Source organism: Phodopus roborovskii, unplaced genomic scaffold (genome assembly GCF_943737965.1).
Source record: "Phodopus roborovskii unplaced genomic scaffold, PHOROB, whole genome shotgun sequence".
Taxonomy (NCBI): Eukaryota; Metazoa; Chordata; class Mammalia; order Rodentia; family Cricetidae; genus Phodopus; species Phodopus roborovskii.
This window is the reverse complement of record NW_026126651.1, coordinates 2,977,950-2,990,626: the sequence shown is the minus strand read 5'-3', so window position 1 is coordinate 2,990,626 and position 12,677 is coordinate 2,977,950. Positions and strand designations below refer to the sequence as shown.

The 12,677-nt window shown below is 50.4% G+C and overlaps 1 protein-coding gene across 1 annotated transcript in view; it reads left to right on the top strand.

The window, feature by feature from the left end:
- The window catches only part of Abcc8 (ATP binding cassette subfamily C member 8), a 71,906-nt gene that overhangs the window by 24,794 nt on the left and 34,435 nt on the right, over nt 1-12,677 (top strand). The window contains exons 9-10 of the mRNA XM_051174291.1: nt 2,135-2,269; nt 2,531-2,693. Of these exons, the coding sequence (XP_051030248.1) occupies nt 2,135-2,269; nt 2,531-2,693 (298 nt within the window). The remainder of the gene's footprint in view (nt 1-2,134; nt 2,270-2,530; nt 2,694-12,677) is intronic.

The window sequence follows — 12,677 nt, the reverse complement described above, 5'->3', positions numbered from 1 at the left end:
ATTCTGTTGACGTTATCTAAAATGGGGTCTTGTTTTGTTGCCTGAACTGGCCCCCAGGTTCTGGTTCATGCCATGTCCTGACCGAGCCTTCTGCACTCCTAAGGATATTAGTGCAACAGCACCACACATGACTGACTCTCATTTTCCAATTCCTCAGAGACTGTGCCTTCGCACTTACGAAACTGGCCAGCCCACAAGAAACAGGGGTTAGGATGTAACTCAGTGGCAGGGTGTTTGCTTAGCATGCGTGAGCCATGGATTGGCTCCTGGCCACCACCCCCACCCACAAATGATATAATCTTAACCTCATGGCAAGGGGAGCCCAGCGGGTTGCGGTTCTGGGGTAGCCTGGAGACCCAGAGCACAGGGGCCTTTAATGACACTGACATTTTCTCCTCTCCCAGGCTTGCAATCTGTTCTAAAACCACACACGGCTTTAAAAATGACATTCTGGTAGAAAGCACGAGTGTGTACTTGGGAAACTGAGGCAGGAGGATTTCAGGCCAGCTGAGCTACAGAGTGGGACCCTGGAGTTAGTGGCCTGGAGACCCCTCCAAGTAACCTGGGTCCCCTGGGAGGGTTCTCGGAGTCTGGCGTGATCCCGATGGCTGAAGGACACCCTCACTGCCTCTATGCATGCATAGCGCGTGTAAGAATGAAGGGTTGTGCCAGGCCGGACTCCAGGAGAGTAGTCAGCGGAGCTAGCAAGGAGGAGGGTCATCTCTTCACGTGGTCCTCTGCCCACTGGGCCAGCCTCTAATGTCAGCTAAGCACGGGGGGGGGGGGTCTTTTCACAGCCTCTGTCACCTGCTAATGAGGGAGGCTCTCTGTGATTAATGGGAAGCACAGCGCCCCACCTACTCCATCCTAGAACTGAAGCAGAGAGCCTCATGCCAGATTGGCGCAGTGCTGGCAGGCTGCAGGACCAAGCCAAAGGGACTTTGTTTTCTCTCTTCTCTCAAGAAGGCCAGCACGTCTGTTTTTCTAGAGTAAGCCACACAGTTGAAGGTGCTTGTCTTTGACAGCAGCTTGGAAAAACGGTCATCCCGGAGCTTTGGGGACTGGCAAGAGAGAGATTTACATTCCTCATCAATCGTCATAAGCAGACAGTCGTTTACATAAAGCTAGAAACAGAACCGAGTTCTCATTTCAAAGAAAGCCTGTCAGACCCAATAAAAATCGGAAGACACCAGCAATCTCAGCACTTGAGGGACTGAGCAGGACCCTGTCGAGTCCCAGGTAATCCCAGGCTATGCCACAAGGCTGATTCAAAACAACAGAAACTAGACCTGTAGTCCCAGCTGCTCGGGAGACTTGAGCCAAGGCGATTACAGGTAAAAGGCTAGCCTGGGTTGCAGAGTGATTCCGTGACTGATGCCTACACAGATAACTTTGTGAGACCTTGTCTCAAAAAACTTACTTTTTAATGGGTTGAATGGAAGGGTACAGGAGAACATGCCTGGATGGTATAGCTCAGCAATACAGCACTTGCCTAGTGTGTGAGAGGCCCCAAGTTCAATCCCCAGTAGCACAAAAGGGGTCGGTGTCAGGTAGTGACACAGGTCAGTTGGTGGAGTGCTTGCCCAGCATGTTCTAATCCTAGTACTTGGGTTGGGGGAGGCAGGAGGATCAGAGCACCAAGGCCATCTTCGGCTACGCAGCCTATTAAGGCCAGTGTGGGATACATGAGACTCTGACTCTCATAAAAATAAAAAACATTAGAAGGCAGGCCACCAGGACCATGAATGTGCAGCATATTCTCAGTGCCTGCCTGCGCAGTTCCGCCGGGCATGGACGCTGCCCACCGGTAGCTTATTTTGCATGAGATATCAGTCTCAGCAAGTAGACTGTCTGGTCCCATCTCAACCCTCAAGCAGACCTAGAGAAATCGGTCCTTCAGCTAACTTTCAGGTCAATGCCCTCGGTTACCAGCTCAGAGCTTCAACTGTGTGTGTGCACCCAATATATTTCCTTCCCATACCTGGCCCCGCGCCCTACTCCATCTCCAAGGCTTTTTGAAAACTTGGGCACTGAGGCATGCCCCACTCTTAGGAGCTGGTGGTGGGGATGGTGCCAGTGGTCTCTGGCCATGCAGACTTGGAGCAGAGAGTTCATCCTCCGTCCCCTTCTCCAGATCATTGTGGGCGTGATCCTTCTCTACTACGTCCTTGGGGTCAGTGCCTTGATTGGAGCAGCTGTCATCATTCTGCTGGCTCCTGTACAGTACTTTGTGGCCACCAAGCTCTCCCAGGCACAACGGAGCACCTTGGTGAGTGTCCCAGGATATGCACACTCCACTCTGCCTCTCCCCATGTCTACCCTGGCCCTCACCTTAGCAGCCTCCTCCCCGCTCTCACAGTCCAGGCCTCGGTTTCTATGAAATGCACTTAACAGGCTGGCCAGGAACATGCTTGTAGGGACAGGAGCTGGGCAGATGGTAAGGGCACAGATTTGGTGCTTTCTCCTGGGCTGAGCTAGGGCCGCAGAAATTTCCCCTGTACTGACACACCACCCCCATTCCTGCCCCCAGGAATATTCCAATGAGAGGCTGAAGCAGACCAATGAGATGCTCCGGGGCATCAAGCTGCTCAAGCTGTATGCGTGGGAGAACATCTTCTGCTCAAGGGTGGAGATGACTCGCAAGAAGGAGATGACCAGCCTCAGGGCCTTCGCTGTCTACACGTCCATCTCCAGTGAGTGCACCTGCCTGTAAGCCTAGAGCGCCGGGCCTGGGTGATGGGTGTGTTACAGAAGCCAGAATGACTGGCTGAACTCCCAGAAATCAGTGTTCTTTAAAAAATATTCCTGGTGCACGCCTTATAATCACAGCACTCGGGAGGCAGAGGCAGGCAGATCTCTGTGAGTTCAAGGCCAGCCTGGTCTGCAAAGTGAGTTCAAGGCCAGGAACTCTATCTCAGAAAAAATTTTCCTTTTTACTGTTTTTAATTATGTGTATATGTGTGTGGGTATGTGCACATGCGTGCAGGTACCATTGGGACCCAGAGGCGCGGCTCTCCCTGAGTTGGAATTATAGGCAGTTGTGACTGGCCTGCCGTGGCTGGTAGGAACCAGACTGGGGTCCTCTTCAAGAGCAGTACATGCTGTTAACCACTGAGCCCTCTTGCCAGCCCAGAAATCAACGTTTGTAATTCACTTATGCAACTGCGCCGGCGACTGGCATGTGCTGGGCTCTGCACCAGCTCTAGTGCGCAGCAGAGAGAGAGATGAGATCGTTCTTCATGGAGCTGGCATAGTCTCGGCAGGCAGCAGAGAGCAAACAGACAGCAAGGCTTTCTGTCCTTGTCACCCGCACAGCAGCTGCACCTGAACCTGGGTCTCTGCAGTTACTGCCCCATTTCTCAGGCAGCAAACGATGGGACTCCTACATCCCACCGTATCTGCCTCCTGCTGCTGCTGGCACCGAACAGGTTTTAGCTAAATCTCAGTTGTTCTGTTTACCAATAAAGACTCGGGAGTCAGAGGCTGAGGTGAATGCCTGCTAGCTCAGAGAGGTTGAGGAGCAACTAACTGACCTCCCTTCTTCCAAGGCATTTCAGAAAGGGAGTGTCCTTCTGCTCTGCCACATTCCAAGCCCCTCCCTACTACTTCCTGTGCATCTCTCTAGCCATCTTCCAGACTATGATTGTTTTCTGTCAACTAGTTGCTGGCTCCACCTCCTGATCCAAGGTTAATTCATTCAGTTAACGCAAACACAAACTCTAGGTTCACAGTGTGATCGAATATCCCAAAGCAGGTTTCCAGTTCTTCTGAGCATGGATTTTTTTCAGAGTCAGAAGGTATTATCACTGCCCAGTGAAGCCGCCTCCTCTCTGGGGTGTGCAGAGGAAAGGGCTAACAATCCAGACTGAGCAGAAGCCCAAGCTAGCCTTTTCCCCTGCGCAGAGCCCTCCATGTTTAGAGGGATACACATATGAAAAACGTTACAGAACAGAGTGGGAAGAGCCTGTCAAACACTGAGCTCACTAATAACAAGGCAGTTAGAGTCCACAGGAGAAAATTCGACACCAGAGAGAATCAGCAGGTTCAAAGCCCCTGCCTGTAAGAGAGCTGTGGAGACGCTCTGTGGGCAAAGTGACTGCCGTGCAGTGTGAAGACCCGAGTGTGAATCGCCAGAGCCCACCACGTGAGCACAGCTGTAATCCCAGGGCCCATGTGGAGTTGGGGACAGCGACTAGAGAATCCCTGAGCTCAGCCAGCAGATTGCCATATGCTGTGGCGAATGAGACCCTGTCAGAGACAAGGTGGAAGCTGAGAGCTGACAGTGGAGATTGTCCTGTGACCTGTACACATGTACCATGGCACGTGCACACCTACACTCATACACGAGAGCACCAACACACACACACATACACACACCCCATACACACACACATATACCATACACAATACACACCATACACACAAACCATACACACACACCCCATACCATACACAATACACACCATACACACAAACCATACACACACACCCCATACACACACACACCATACACACACACACCATACACACACACCCCATACACACACACCATACACACACACCATACACACACACCATACACACACACCCCATACACACACACCATACACACACACACCATACACACACGCCATACACACACACCATACACACACACCATACACACACCCCATACACACACACCCCATACACACACACCCCATACACACACACACACCATACACACACACCCCATACACACACACACCATACACAAACACCCCATACACACACACCATACACACACACCCCATACACACACACACCATACACACACACCATACACACACACCCCATACACACACACCATACACAAACACCCCATACACACACACCATACACACACACCCCATACACACACACACCATACACACACACCATACACACACACCCCATACACACACACCATACACAAACACCCCATACACACACACACCATACACACACACACCATACACACACACGCACACAGAGCCGATCTCAGTATAATCAGTGATGGGAGTGTCAGGGAAGGAGGCTAGTGGGAGGCTACTCAGGGCATCAAACGCAGCTGAGTGCAGCTCCCCTGTCGCTGAGCAGAATGCTGAAAGCCCATGCCCTTTGATTGGCGTATTTGCCCTTGCTGGGGTGTCTCTGCTGAGAGGGAACGTCGGGTGGAGCCCTCCTGGCTGCAGGCACGTGCTTTGTGCTTCAGGTGGGTCTCACTGTCGTCTTCCTGGACTCCCTGCCTCTGTTTCCAGGGATCAGGGCTTGGGTCATTAGGCTGAGCTAATGGGAGTCTCGTGTTCTCACCCTTGGCAACATGAAAGAGTCCCGGCGTTGTGTTTCTAGATGGGGCCCAGCCTGGGCGTGCCGGATGGGTTTCCAGGCTGGTCATAAACACACCCTGCGGGCAGGCTGTGGCGCAGACATGATTCCTCCTGACACTTTGTGATGGTTTCACAGATGGGGTCACTAAGAGTTCGGGTGTCTTGGGCAGCAAGTGGAGGAGGGGCTAAAGGAGGCATGGGAACATCCACACCCCCAGCTTTGCAGATGAGTGACAGAGGAGTCCTGTGCCCTGCCAGCCAGACAGCCACATACCACCCACTCTTAACCCCTTTTCTTATCACTCCTCCCTCTCTGCAACTGGATTCCAGGAGTTCGGCTCAGTGTTTAGCTGTGGGTGTCCGCTTCTGTTTCCATCAGCTACTGGATGAGGGCTCTATGATGGCATATAAGGTAGTTATCAATCTCATTATCAGGGAAGGGCATTTATGGTAGCCTTTCCACTGTTGCTCAGATTGTTAGTTGGGGTCATCCTTGTAGGTCTCTGGACATTTCTCTAGAGTCAGTTTTCTCTTCAAACCTATAATGGCTCCCTCTATTATGGCATCTCTTCTTTTCTCCCTCTCTCCTCTATTCGTCCCCCGACTCTATCTTCCTGGTCTCACATGCTCTCCTCTCCTCCCCTTCTCTTTCTCCTAGCTCCCTCTCCACTCACTGCCCCCCCACTCCCAATATGCTCAGGAGATCATATCTCTTTCCCCTTCTGTGAGGGACCTTGTATGAATCTCTTAAGTTCCTCCTTGTATCCTAGTTTCTCTGGTGGTGGGAATTATAGGCTGGAGATCCTTTGCTCTAGGTCTAAAATCCATATATGAGTGAGTACATGCCATGTTCCTCTTTTTGTGACTGGGTTACCTTGCTCAGGATGGTTTCTTCAAGTTCCATCCATTTGCCTGCGAATTTCAAGATTCCATTGTTTTGTTTTGTTTTGTTTTGTTTTTTCCTGCTGAGTAGTATTCCATTGTGTAGATGTGCCACATCTTCTTTATCCATTCTTCAGTTGAGGGGCATCTAGGTTGCTTCCAGGTTCTTGCTATTACAAATAATGCTGCTATGAACATAGTTGAACAGCTGTCTTTGTTGCATGGATGTGGATCATTTGGGTATATGCCTAAAAGTGGAATTTCCAGGTACTGTGGTAGACTGATACCCATTTTCCTGAGGAACCACCATACTGATCTCCAAAATGGCTGTATGAGTTTGCACTCCCACCAGCAGTGGAGGAGTGTTCCCCTTTCTCCACATCCTCTCCAGCATGAGCTGTCATTAGTGTTTCTGATTTTAGCCATTCTGACAGGAATAAGATGGTGTCTCAGAGTTGCTTTGATTTGCATTTCCCTGATGGCTAAGGATGTTGAGCACTTTCTTAAGTGTCTTTCAGCCATTTTGAATTCCTCTATTGAGAATTCTCTATTCAGTTCTGTTCCCCACTTTTTAATAAGGTTATTTGGTGTTTTGGTAACTAGTTTCTTGAGTCTTTGTCTATTTTGGAGATCAGCCCTCTGTCAGATGTGGGGTTGGTGAAAATCTTTTCCAAGGAAGAAGTCAAACTTTCACTATTTGCAGATGATATGATAGTTTATATAAGTGACCTGAAAAACTCTACCAGGGAACTCCTACAGCTGATAAGCACCTTCAGCAAAGTGACAGGATACAAGATTAACTCAGAAAAATCAGTAGCCCTATTATATACAGACGATAAAGGGGCTGAGAAAGAAATCAGAGAAACATCACCCTTTACAATAGCCACAAACAACATAAGGTATCTTGGGCTAACGCTTACCAAACAGGTGAAAGATCTATATGATAAGAACGTTGTGGCTCTAAAGAAAGAAATTAAAGAAGATACCAGAAAATGGAAAGATCTCCCATGTTCTTGGATAGGTAAAATAAACATAGTAAAAATGGCAATTTTGCCAAAAGCAATCTACAGATTCAATGCAATTCTTATCAAGATCTCAGCACAATTCTTCACTGACCTTGAAAGGATAATAATCAACTTTATATGGAAAAACAAAAGACCCAGGATAGCCAAAACAACCCTGTACAATAAAGGAACTTCAGGAGGCATCACCATTCCTGACTTTAAGCTCTACTACAGAGCTATAGTCCTGAAAACAGCCTGGTATTGGCACAAAAATAGACAAGTAGACCAATGGAATCGAATTGAAAATCCTGATATTAACCCACACACCTACGAACACCTGATTTTTGACAAAACAGCTAGAATTATACCGTGGAAGGAGGAAAGCATCTTCAACAAATGGTGCTTGCACAGCTGGATGATGGCATGTAGAAGACTTCAGATAGACCCATGTCTGTCGCCATGCACAAAACTCAAGTCCAAATGGATCAAAGACCTCAACATAAATCCAGCCACACTGAACCTCTTAGAAGAGACAGTGGGAGGTACCTTGAACAAATTGGTACAGGAGACCGCTTCCTGAACATAACTCCAGGGGCACAGACACTGAGATCAACAATTAACAAATGGACCTCTTCAAACTGCGAAGCTTCTGTAAGGCAAAGGACACAGTCAACAAGGCCTTTGTTTCTTTCAAGCTCTTATTGACTGATGTACAGCTGTCTCCTATGTTCTGTGCCCCGTGTTTACCACTGGGTGAGAAGGTACACAAACCTTAGCCAGATGTTGCTTGTAGTTGAAGGGGAAGGCCACCATGGAACAGTGGTGCAGTGTTGACAAGATGCCCATAAAAGTTATGAGTTGTGCCCAACCTTAGAGGTGGTGAGTGCCAGAGAATGCCTGTTGGAGATGAAGCCTGGAGGTGGTTCCCCACCCAGGATAAGCATGAGTTGCCCGGATGAGGAAGGGGCGTCCAGGCACAAAGGCCTCGAGGTGGGGAAATGCTGTGGATTCCATGTGAGACTTCCTTTAGGAGGATGAGGCTCAACTCACAGAAAGTGTGTCGTGTGTCAGGCAGCTGGGCTTGCTCCTGTGGCCGAGACTGAAGATGTGATGGCCATCCCTCTCAGTGCTCTGTGCCCAGGGGTCTGGACTCCAGACAGCCTGTGCGACAGTCTCAAAATCAGCTCAGCAATATGCCAGGGCTGGGGAAGTGTCCACAGGGCGCGGCATAGCTGCTCTTCACACCCCACACTCTGCCTGTCTTACTGTCTTGCCTCCCTCTGGCCTCCTCAGTAGACGCCGCGTCTTTTGTCCTGTTTTGTTTTGGTCTGTGTCTTTGTCCTTTTGAGATCACTTCTTACAACTGGCCTGGAACTTGCAATGTAACTGAGAATGGTCTGGGGGGCTGGGGTCCCACGTGTGTGCCACCAAACCCAGCTCCTGGTCTCTCCTTCCCCAGCTTCCTTACCAGTCCTTCCTTCTGCCAATCAATGTGGCCACTGAGGGTCCCTGCATCCTGACCTGGTTTGCCAGTGAGGCTGGCTGAGGACGAACAAGGAGAACCCTGCTGGGGCCTCCTGATGAGTTTCTCTTGATGCCTCCAGCCACAGGGTACCATGCCCTGCCTTCCTCCACGCTCTGCTGACTTTGCTGACATCAGACCAAATGGGAAATAGGTCCCATGCACTTCAAAATACATTTCCTTCCTCCCAGCACAGCTTGCAACTAGGACCAAGCTGAGTGCCCGCCCTCTGCCTTCCCGCCACAGGGGGCAAACCTGGAGTTAACCAGGGCACAAATGGCCTCTGTGCCTCCTTGTCGCGTGACTCCTAAAATATTTATGGCAACTTAGGAAATGAAAAGCTTCTGGTATTACAGTGCCAGGCTGGTGCCCACAAAGCTGAGCAGCATTCCTTGAACAAAGCCAGGGGGATCAAAGACTAGGTCTGCTCTGGTTTGGGTGGCTTCGCCATCTTTTTTGCAGGGGAGTGGGGGTAGCTAATACAAAGTTTGGCTCAGGACGAAGGTGAAGGGTCCTAAAAATAATTATTGAATTGAGTGAGTAACTCCTAAAGGAGCTTTGTAAAATACCCATATCTCTGTACCATTGCGGACAGAACTGGCTTTTATAGTGTTTAAGGCCGGGGCACATGAGATGAATTGATTGTACCCTAAACCATTGCAGACAGAACTGGCTTTTATAGTGTTTAAGGCCTGGGCACATGAGATGAATTGATTGTACCCTAACAAGCTATGTGTAGTGACACATCTGCAATCCTAGTGCTTAGGCGGTAGAGATGGGAAGTCCAGGGAAAGCCAAAAACCAGTATCTCTGTCTGTCTGACACTCGCTCACGCACGCGCATACGCACACACAGAGTTCTACTTTGCTTTTCGATACGTTTATAAACGCCATGAGCAGAAGCAAGCTGGGGGGAAAGGCTATATTCTGCTTCCACTTCCAGGTCATGGTTCATCATAGCAAAGGCAGGGTGGGAACTCCGGCAAGAGCCTGAAGCAGGAACCATGGAGGAACGCTGGTTCAGCCAGCGCTCTTACACAGCCGAGGCCCGCCAGCCCATGGATGGCGCTGCCCACAATGGGAAGGGCCCTCTCTATAAAACACTAGCTGAGGCAGCATTTCGCTGCTAAGACCATAGGACAGTTACCCTCTTTAAGTAGCTTTAAGTTGTGTCAAGTTGATAATTGAAGCAAATCAAGGCACACCATTCTGCAGCCTTTGACTTCATGTAACGTCATTGAGCCCATAGCTCATGTTCCTCACACTCAAAATTCAAGGGTTGTTATGTCCTTCAGTCTTTGTCTTGTTTGTTTGTTTGGTTGGTTTTATGAGACAGGGTTTCTCTGTGTGGCTCTGGCTGTCCTGGAACTCACTCTGTAGACCAGGCTGGCCTTGAACTCACAGAGATTCGACTGCTTCTGCTTCCCGAGTGCTGGGGTTAAAAGAGCCGGCCATCACTGACCAGCTACAGTTTGTTCTTATGGTTTGGGTTTTTTTGTTTTGTTTTGGTTCTGTCTGAAACAGATCAAAGGAACTGCCCACTCTGTACCAGAATTAGATAAAAAATCTATTCCCCATTGTATTTCCCACCTCTGCTGCCATTGTGGAACCCTGTAGCGCTGTGTATGGCCCAGGAAAATGGGACCTCAGGTCTTTACCCACAACAGCTGCCTGTCCCGATACCTATTTCCCACATACACACCACTGTCTGCCATGCCCAGAAAGGGGCGGGGCCACATTCTCAGGCCCCCAGTCTGCGGCCCTGACATCCCCAAGGTGGCATTTGAAATATAGCAACTAATAATCCCACTCCCCCAGCCCCCACACCCAAGGGGACCTGGGACCTCTTACAGCAGACATCCTTCCAGGGCAGGGTGAGGGAACTGGAAACCCACATCCGCATCCTTCTGCCCCTCCTGCAACAGCCAGCACAGTGCAGAAATTAATTCTGTCACAAGCAGGCTCTACATTGCTGCATCAGCTCTGAAATGTTCGTTTTTAATTTATTTATAGCTTGTCTCATTCCTCAAAGGAGTCCAGGCACCTCTAAAAATAACGGCAATAAAACAGAAAAATATACATATTTTAAAAAGCATGGCCATGGGAACCATGCATTAGAATAAAATACCAGTTATCGCGCACTGCCTGCCAAGTGTCCCCCAGAGGTGTGTGGCATCACCTACTGAAGTGGCCCCTCCTGCTGGAGGCTCCCGGCCTGCCTCATTCTGGGTGGCTTGCCGCTGCAGTTTTGTGGCGACAAGTGCTGCTGGCACCATCTTCCTGATAGCCTTCTTTTCTCTTGCATGACTATTCGGGATAAATGCTCAGCCAGTGGATTGCAGGGTCAGAAGGCAGGGACTTCTCTGTCACTCTAGCACATGGAGATAGGTCGCTTCCTTCGCAAGCTGCACCAACCCCCAATCCAAATCGAAGCCTGCCCCAGTGCTGTGAGGAGAGCCCAGCATGAGATGGAGGGCAGAGGCTGGAAGGGGTCCTCCACGTTAGCCTTTTATCTTGATGGACTGGAGAGGGGCAGGAGTGGGTACTTCAGGGTTAGAGCTGTGTGGCTGGTGACAGTCAAGGGTGCAGGGTTGACAGGCGTGTGTGTTCCTCTTTTGCCCATCTCTCCACAGCTAGTGATGGCTATGCTGTGTCCTATCCCAGACCCCGACACCCTAGATGTAACTACCCCGGGGGCAGGGCATAAATCGGATGGCAGTGTTGTGTGAGTGCATCTGAAGAGCAACCCTGCCTTTGTCAGGGAGGGCAGCTGAAACACAGTCATGGTTAGCACAGGTATTGATTAAACAACTTGGAGTCAGTCTCACAGAAAGCTTAGCACTGCCCAGAGGCTTCAGCTATATTAGGGCATGGCCATCCCCCATCTCTCCTCTCCCCCAGGAACATGTTCTCCTTTTTCTCGTCACACCAAGGGCTTCCTGAGAGGACAGTACTTGTCTCTTTCTCAGGGGGAGCCTTTCCGTGCAAGGACCATACATGCCCTTCCTCCGGGATGGGATTCTCTGCAGCGGTGGCCACACCTCCAGCGCATCTCGCTGGGAACAAGCTACTGCACGGTTCTTGCTGTAAAGGGATGGCCAGGCAGCTTCTGGACTTCAGAGTTTTGCAGACTGCTGTCTAGCAGACAGAACCATATATAATGGCTAAACCTTTGGCTGCAGCCCCTTTCTCCTGGGCTTTGGGCTTTAATCTGGGTGATTGATTGCAGAACCAGCCTCCCCACCCTGCCCAGGGCTTGCCTGAGAACGTGGGAGAAGAGTGGATGAGAATCCACGGCCACACTTTTAGTTTATTTAGTTAGTTAATCTGTGTGTGTGCTCGTGCATGCCCATGCACACACACGTCATGCCCTACATGTGGAGGCTAGAGGACAGCCTGGGAATCCTTGTTTCTCTTTCTACATTGTGAGCTTCAGGGATTGAGCTCGCAGGGTTGGGGGCAAGTGCCATTACCTGCCAAGCTCTCTCGCCGCTCTCGAGGCTGTACTTCCTACAGGATGAGGAATCGCTACCCAACCTGAGCGTGGAGTGCAAGCCTTAGACCCTGACTTATGCTCCCAGGCTCCAGCCCCTTAGACTGAAGGAGTTTGGAATCTCACCCGAGAGCCATAGCAGACCAGGAAGCTTCTGCACCACACAGGGACATGCAGGGACTCGAGGGAGGGAGGAGCAGCCTGTGGCGCCTCCTAAGACACAAGCTGCTTACTGCTCAACCCTGCAGTTGTGTGCCAACCCTACGATGGGGCGCCCTTCACTGCTTCTTCAGAGGACAGAAGCAAGGGCTGGGTAAGGGCAACGAGAGGCCCGAGAGAAGCCGTGGAGGGAGCTGCCGGTGCCCTCCCTGTAGATGCCCCAGCAAGCATCCCGGCCACCTTCTTGTTCTAACCTCCTTCCCCCCCTAA